The sequence below is a fragment of the Opisthorchis viverrini genome (assembly GCF_000715545.1).
Source record: "Opisthorchis viverrini unplaced genomic scaffold opera_v5_93, whole genome shotgun sequence".
NCBI lineage: Eukaryota > Metazoa > Platyhelminthes > Trematoda > Opisthorchiida > Opisthorchiidae > Opisthorchis > Opisthorchis viverrini.
Window position 1 is genome coordinate 185,644 of NW_008751750.1, and position 8,745 is coordinate 194,388.

An 8,745-nucleotide genomic window follows, 5' to 3' on the forward strand; every position below is an offset into this window, starting at 1 on the left:
AGCATTATGCACCTAAGATGGGGACAAACCTACGCACGATAGGGCGAGGGACACCAGATTATTAGTGCTCGGTTTTGATTGGCTGACCGAAGCAGGCCAACATTTTGTCGGTAGCAGGGCATCCGATAAACGTGTTGTTCTGTTGCGGAGCTGCTGGCATTCCAGCACTTTCGCCTCGATGACGCTTTTCATCCGATTGCCGCCCTAGTATCAACTGTGACGGCATGTCTGTCCGTCCGCGGGGCGGTGAGTGTGCTGGTCTGGCATCTGGTATCCTCCAATTCGGAGGCACATCGTCGTCCGCTGTTCCATGTGGTATGGTTCCATTATGCGGTCACAGTCTGTTGTACGATTTTTTTCGCTTGAAGTGGCCTTGTCTATGATCTGATTTGCGACACGTTCTTTATTTAGTATTCTACCCTGCGTCCACAGTGAACTGCAGATTAAAGAATGAATACCGCTGGTACAGCCGTGCAAGCCACTGACAGGATTTCCCAAATGCACTGAAGTGAAAAGCTTACCGTTGTCGGATGCCACGAGCTGAATAGCCGTTTTGTCGCGTATGCTCGGACCAGTTTCCGGTCTCGCTGTGACTAGTGACCACAAAATCATCAGGATGTAGTGTTCTCATGAACGTAGTGCAACCGTCTGGCGTTGTTTCTTTACAAGCGGCATTGATGGTGTATTCCAAGAGTTGAGTTCACCAATCCAATCCAGGCCTTAGCGAATGAGGCCCGTACAGTTTGTAAGATAGCAAGCACCACTGGGTTGAGTCGCACTGGACAGAGAAGTTCAGTTTCCCTATTAGTTTGGGGTTTCCACCAGACGCATTGCGGGCGGTACATTTTGTCTTCCACTGGCAATGTTACAATAGCTTTCCAGACTCGTTTTAAAATCAGAGTGATGTCGGAACATGCATCAATTTGGAGGGTAACCAGTGTACCATTGATACTACCGTAACGAGTTTTCATCGCATGAGTGCACCTTTTGTGGGTTAGATGTTGGTGCGAGCTCCCGAATTAGTCCCTGCAGCATTCTTTGGGCCTTTTCGGCTGCAGTTTCTGCACATGTAGTTCCTGTAGGAATGCGTGAAAAATGCCATTCATCACAACTCCAACAGGGTGTAGACCGTTTTCTTGGACTTCATTTGGAATTTGGTTGCCTTTTGTGAGTTACTTTGCGTGTTATGTTATGCTACGGGAAGTGGGAATGTCCAATCATCTCAGCGTCAGCCTCAAGATTGATAAGATGCTAGAATTCAGTGGCAGATTTCTGAAGCGTCAACTCGATCCTGTTGAATTAGTTTTAGTACCCGGATTAGAACCTCTGCATCCCTTGGCGATTGAAGACTAATCACGGAAATGAGTCACTTGAATTGATTTTCGGTCATGGTGCTGAGCTGGAGGAGCTCACATTCTTTGTTTACCACGCTGGTATACGTGATGAAACCTTCAGTATCTCATTTGTTAATGTTGGAACACTAACCATGAATATTGGACCAAAACTTTGCTCGTCGAATATTTGGGCCAGGATCCTGACGGTATCTGACAATCTAAGGATACGAAAGAGTTTGGGACGTATGAAGTTTGTAAAACGAACATGTTCATCTATCCCAGGTTTTCGCAGCACCCGCTGCATTTTCTATGCATTGTCAGACTGATCTGGGCACCATCCAGGCCGGATATCACATTCCGTTAAAGAGGCTAAATCTCGCTAGGTTTCCGCCGTGTGTAACAGGTTGGTATCGGGATTTTGGGGTTTCTGCTGACGGAAGTTAAGTTAAAGTATTCGTATCTGCAGACCAAACAGTGGCACTACTTAAATTTCGGGGAGATATCCTAGCCCCTCCCAAACATTACTCGACGTGACTAATTATCAGGCGTCAGGTGAAAGTGAGCGTGGGAGCCGACCGTGAAGACTGCTGCACACCGAAATCCAAGGAAATAGAAGGGATTTGAAGATTCTCAGTTGGTCCCTGCGACCGGTCCCCGGAAACCACCTGTGGACGGAACAATCAAGGATTATAATGGAGTGACCATCTGGAGTAAAAAGGAACGCGTCGACCGGTGGGACGAATTCTTCGAGCAACGGCTATGGTGGCCACCAGCCGCCACTTACCTGGAGCCCATAATGGACGTAGAACCCTGGGCAGTCAACGTAGAGACCCCTGTGGTGTCGGAGGCTTATGATCGTATATGTTCTCTCAAGCGCCGTCGAACTTCTGGTCCGGATTACCTCTCACCTGCACTGCTCAAAAATGGGAGTAAACTCCCCAGTCAGTGCTTGTCTACTTAGTTTGCGTACATTTGGGAAAAGGGGACTGTCCGAGGCAAACAGGGAGGGTCGTTGAAAGTTCCCATTTTCAAAAAAGGGGCTCATAGTGAGTGTGGTAACTACAGGAGGATCAGCTTAATCTAGATTGTAATGAGACTAGCGGCGTCACTTGTGCTTCGTCGCCTCACGATGGCTTGGGAGAGAAGCGAACGGGTTACCGGCCTGGTAGGGATTGCTAGAACAACGCCACACAAACAAACGACCCGCAATTTGAATTTTCTTGGATTTCCCATGCGCATTCGAGTCGGTTGACTGTCCTGTTCTTGATTCGCTTGCCCATCAAAGAATGCCCCGTATTCAAAGCGGTGTTCATCGGAGTACCCACTCTCTCAAGTCCTATTTAATTTCGTGATCAATTAGCTAGTGAGACGAACGTTAAGTCTCCATATCCTGGTGCTCAAATAATCTGTGATACTACCAGGTTGCCCAAGCCTACACAGGAAATCCAGATGGAGAGTTGGAGTTCAAACCACGGGCCTTCAGGTCAGTAAATTTGCGCTCTAACCACCGAGCCATCTCGACCCCGATTGCAAGAAATGGTGACTGATCGATGTCAGAGTGTTCGTTTTGTCAGTTTATTTTCGGATTGTTTGGCTGAGCGCTTGAAGATGTAGTCACCGCGAATCAGCACGACGTTTCTCCATCCAATCTTCCTTTTTTTCGTTTTAAGGCTTTAAATACAATCATAAATTTTGTGGTTGTCCGGCAGTGAATTAGCTTTGCCCATCCCGATGTTGCCGTCGCTAATTTTCAAAATGCGTGGGCTAGAAATCGGACGGCAGTTGTTGGATTTAAATAGGTTCACCTCATCTTGGAATGATTAAGATTATGCATTTCTTCCGGATGACGAGGATGTTCCTGAAGAAGTCGGGGCAGGAGAAGCTTTCTGATGGTCGTAGGAAGTTCTGAGTTTGGGAATGGACTTAAGGTGGTTAGATGGTTTGGAGTTGTCGATACACGACATAACGGTGGGTACTCTTCGGGATGATTGTAGGTGTCAAGTAGTGGCTGGTGAATGATGATAATTTAATCTGGAGATCTGGATGAACTAAGTCAGACTTTTCACATTTTAATTGGTAAACGTTTAGGTTGTCATGGGAATCGAATATGGGGGAAGGAGGAAGAAAAGCTTCGGCTGACTGCGGACTATTGGCATTTGCACCAATATTGGGTTATTATACTCCATATGCTATACTATATGGTTGAAACATCACCTGCGACAGAAGCACCCTGGTGCAGGTGCGCACATGTGTATATCATTTGGAAAGCTGTTCAGAAGTGACGTTGAGTGCTTTGTTGGCTACATTGACTCCTGTAGTTTTTTGACACCGTTTTGCCAATTTTCTCGAAGATTGGTGATTAACTGAAGACCACAATCAGTCACAGTCGCTTCTCTTTCCAACGGACCACAGTATGAAGGTTGCACTCTAGCGAATGAAGTTGCACCGCACATCTTGAGAAGTTCAAAGAGAGCGTCATCTTGTCCTATGTTTTGATTCTTGATAAGCTCGCATGTGTCACATAATGATGGTTCACTAGACAGATAATGGTACATTACTATTTCTATTTCACCATTACGTCGTTCTATCCCACTCCCTGTCCCCCTGTTGTTAGAATCTAGGCTAGGATGATTTAGCAGAATCCTGGTTGGGTAACAGTTATTTGTCGGCCCTATTTTATCAGCTTTTCCCCAACTCTTTTATGATTTTATTTCTATCCTGCTTACGTATGAACAAGGTGTGATTGATCGAGCTTTTGTGCAACGCCTTGCGGTATCTGGTTACCCGTTATGTCAACCAATCGGTGGTACATTAATCCTTGTGGCTTTCCTTTACAGTTTTCCCGGGAAACCTGGATCTGTACCTGTGTTTTATGTCTGCCAGATGGATCACGTGAAGAAAAGTTTCATTGGGCTCGTTGCAGGAATTAATGGTTTGTGGTACTGTTGTAACCCACTGAACTCCCCTTTTGTCTTCTAGGTGGCATTGCGACAGTATACGTTGGTCAGCCCTTGGATACAATCAAGGTGAAAATGCAAGCTTTCCCTGAAGTATATTCTGACGCGTGGAAATGCTTCAAAGTAACACTGAAAAAAGACGGAATTGTTAGAGGCCTTTATGCCGGCACGGTGCCGGCATTGGTGGCCAATATTGCGGAAAACGCCGTTCTGTTTTGTGCACTACCTCCCAGTCAGCACCTTGTCGGTGTCCTTTGCGGGAAACAACCTCACGAGCACCTTACAAATTTACAACATGCATTCGCCGGAAGTCTTGCTGCGTTTTGGTCCAGTTTGACCATATGCCCAACGGAACTAGTCAAATGCAAAGTCCAGTCTATTCGTGAAATGACTGAATTAGGGCAGCTCCAAATCAAGCCTAAAGAGACGTAGGTTTCCTCTTCCGTCTTTCAGGGTGCTGATTTAGCTGAATTCAGCTTCTGCGTCCTCAGTGAAATGTTATAAATCCGCCATTTCTTTCCAGTAGGCTGGAGTGTGTCTTTACTTGTGCTTGGTGAATGATTCTCTACTTCGATGGTCCTCGGGGCGAGATGACTAAGTAGTTAGAGCGCGAATTTACTGGCTGGAGGGTCCGTGGTTCTAACCCGACCTCTGAATCTTGACTTACCTTGTCTAGGCTTGGGCATTCTGGCAGTATCCCAGCCTTCGTACTTCTTTCAGGTGGCATGGCAGCTAGGCATTGAAAGGGTGTTGCAACTGAACGATTTCGATAGTCCTCCCATTGCCTCTGGTTCTGTCTATTACCAGCGTACAAAACACGGGGTACCCCCACTTCCAATCCTCAGTTGACCAGCGTGGGAAGATACTGGCAACGCGAGCTCCATCTTGTTACGACACCTTTCAACGCCTGTAGCCAAGCGTAGGGGTGTCACATCCTGGACGTCTGATTACACTTACAACATGCAAATGTTTTGAAACGTCACGAGGGTTTAGATCAGGCATGCAGTTTACTCCCCTGACATTACTTAATCAATGGCTTTGGTCAGGGCCCTCAACGAAACCCTAGCAGTCCGTAAATCGCGGTCCAGAGGCTAGGGGAGGAGCCGGCGAAGATCCAGGAAATAGAGAAGACATTCGCTGCAGGTAAAAGCCGTGCCCTGTTTCGACTGATTCGGTCAACCGGCCAAAATAGAGCTTATGTCAGCGAAATAATATGTGGAGTTCCTCGAACATGGCATCTAGGGTGGTCACTGGCATCATTTTATGTGGGTTAATCTATTCTCGGGAGATACACACTCGTGGAAAGCAGGCTGAGTTTCACTTTGGCCGGGGACGCATCGACTGTATATTTATCTTAAGAGGAATTCTTGAATTCTTCGAATGTCCTACATCTGAAAGCTATGTTTGACTCCGCTGATCGTCACAAAGTTTGGCGGTTTCGGGTTATCAAAGGTGTTCCTTCGAAAGATATGTCCTTTGTGAAGGCACTATGTTCGAAATTCCATGGGCGTACGGGTATACAGCAAGCTTTTGCCGGAGTTCACCACTTCCAGTGAAGTGAGACTAAGTTGCCTTCTCTCATCGCTCCTGCTCAACTTTGTCGTATGCTGCTTGAAGTTTCTCTGTCTGCTTCTGGAACTGCGTGGGTCGAAGTACTCTCGGGACGTTCATTCACAGAAACTGAGTATGTGGATGATATTGCTCCCATGTGTTCGGATTTCAAATGACCTAAATATTTGCATCATAGTCTGATATGTGCTTCATGCGTGCAAAGTGTAAATTTCTGCTACAAGATTGGGTGGGATCAAAACCGAACCTCATGGTTGCGAACCAGCTGATCGACGTACTAGATCGATCGGCCTACCTAGACGGTTGTATAATTTCTGGTGGACCGGCTCGAGACGAGATTACTCCTCGAATCGGCAAAGCTGGAGCAGCTATGTTCAACCTCCGACACCGATGGCGCCGGTGCAACGTCAGTTTATCGAGGACATTGTCTATACTGCGACAGAGTGACCCACACTGCTTTGTGGATCAGAATCTTGACTCGTGCACGTAGAGTACGTAAAAGAGCTGCCATTGTTTGACCATTGTTTTTCCTAAGTGTCGGTGGTGTCCTGGTGGAAACATCGGACAAACAGCACTGAGTTAAGTCGAATGTTTCGGGTAAAAGGGACTTTCCCGCGATGGACGAGCTACTCATGCTCCATGTGTTGCGCTGGTTAGGACATGTACTTCGTACGCTTTGCAGAGCTCTTATTGCCCAGCCCTGTGCTGAGTGGAAACGACCTGTCGGTGGACAATATATAAAACGCTAACCAGTACATTCAGTCGGGTCGTCAGTTGCCGCCTTCCCGCCTTGAGACCTCAGGACTCAAATCACCAATGTTTAATAACGTGGTTGTCGTACATCAAAACTATCTTACTTAATGCATAAGTGCCCAATTTCCTGAACTAACTGATCATGCCATCGTATCCAACGCTTGACTGTATCTGCCACGCTGTCCAGTTTTCCGGTGCCTGAACGTGCTGTAGCTGGAACCTATGTACCTTTGGTGCGTAGATTATAGCTGATAAACTAAACTAAACTGAACTAGAGGAAGAGTCCGCAGCTAAAACCCTACACCCTTCCACGGCCTTGTACTTCAAGGTGGGGCCGCTCAAACAAACACCCTTTGGCCTGAGGAACCCGGAAGTACCATTCAGCCTTCAGCTCTTCATTCGTTGGCCCATTCCACCTCTTAGGGGAGTCTTTCGGATTCATTTGTCAGTTACCCGGCCGTTGCCCCGTATCGAAGCCCGTCTCCAGTAAAATATAACCTTAGTAACAATATTAGTGTTCCTTCACTTCAATACTACATTTGGTTGACTTGTTAGTTGTTTCTACCACGCTCGCGCAACAGGGTATGTCACATAAATTCCTGAATATCGTGAGCTCTCTGTATTCACATGTTAGGGGGGGCGTGAGAGTGTACGACGCGTTCTCCAAAAGCTTTCCTATGACCAGTGGTTTACGACAAAGATGTCTTCTCTTCCCGTTTTCGTTCAGTTCTGTTATTGATGAGGTAATGAGGCGAACACTGAAAGGTCTCCAAAAACCGCAGTTTTCTAATCTCCCTGAGTGAAAACCTTAGCGATCTGGAATATGCAAGTGACGATATGTTCTCATTTTTTTAAAAAAAAGAGCAGGAGGGACAAGCATTACTAAAAAACCTGACCAGGGTAATCCATTCATTTGATATGTGCATCCAGCCCACAAAATACAAAACCATGCCTCTAGGAATTAAAGGAGCTGTGGAGCACTACACGTGTCTCGTTTCTGACGTTAGTTTGGCAAACAACACGCGAATCTTGGAGGCTAGAGTTATTAGCGCCACTTATGGCGTCAAGAAGGAATCTCACTAGGTCTCAGAGAACTCGTTAATCAGACCACAGTACAGGCTGTATTGTTGTGCAGCTCCGGGACTTGGTCACTTCGGGCGAAGTATTCAAGACACGTTTGACTACTGATGTCTCAGAATTACCGTCACGAAGAGACTGGACCTTACCCAGCTCCGGGGGTCACTTCGGGCGAAGTATTCAAGACACGTTTGACTACTGATGTCTCAGAATTACCGTCACGAAGAGACTGGACCTTACTTACCTGTGACGGTTTGCGCACCTCAGCGATCCATCGAGCTATACTGGGGAGTGTCCCGCGACACTTACGGAGTCTCTCATACCAGGTTGGTCAATGGTTAGAGGTCTGACGAAAACAGTCTCCTGTCCGTCCAGGTTGGGGGTTGGAACATGTGGCGACTTGCTCCGTAGAAATGGTAATGTATTTGCGTTTCCCGCCAAACATCGCTGCCTTGCGGTTAGGCTTTTGAGCTAAAGGCTTTGGTTGTGGACCATATTTGTCTTCCTGTCTAGGTGTGGGTGCCCTGGCAGCATCCCAGCCCACGTACAACCATGAAATGCACATACACAAATAAACTCATGCCACATCGGCCGTCGCGTGGTGCCACCAGCCGGGTCGCCTTACTTGCTGCATACAGCAGGGCGGGTAAGCGAAAACAGGCTACTGCTGACGCCTCCCTTTCTCCTCCACATACTTTTTCTTCCCCCTCTCCCCACCCAATTAATAACTCTCTCCTTGTAGGCTCAGCACTTAGGACTGATGACTCCGTTCGTCATACATCGGTTTTGCGTGCAGCATCTGCTCGTCACATGGTGCCGACATCTTCAGGAATCTCTAGATCAGTCCTCAAGCCTCGACACCCACTCTATCTGGCCGCGTTCAATGTTCGCACTCTGAAGCAAGCAGGACAACAAGCTGCTCTTGCACTCACACTGGACTCGCTTGGCATTGATGTGTGCTGTGTCTCAGAAACGAGAATTCAAGATGCAAGCACAGTGATTGAGTTAACCGCCCCGTCAGTCTCCACTCGCTTCCGGCTACGCACCTCTGGTGA

General features: G+C 47.3%; 1 protein-coding gene across 1 annotated transcript in view; it reads left to right on the top strand.

The window, feature by feature from the left end:
• Positions 1-1,968: 1,968 nt before the first annotated feature.
• The window catches only part of T265_13697 (hypothetical protein), a gene marked incomplete at both ends in the record, with an annotated part of 19,859 nt that continues 13,082 nt past the window's right edge, over positions 1,969-8,745 (top strand). The window contains 2 exons of the mRNA XM_009170117.1: positions 1,969-2,275; positions 4,314-4,719. Coding sequence (XP_009168381.1) covers positions 1,969-2,275; positions 4,314-4,719 — 713 coding nt within the window. The remainder of the gene's footprint in view (positions 2,276-4,313; positions 4,720-8,745) is intronic.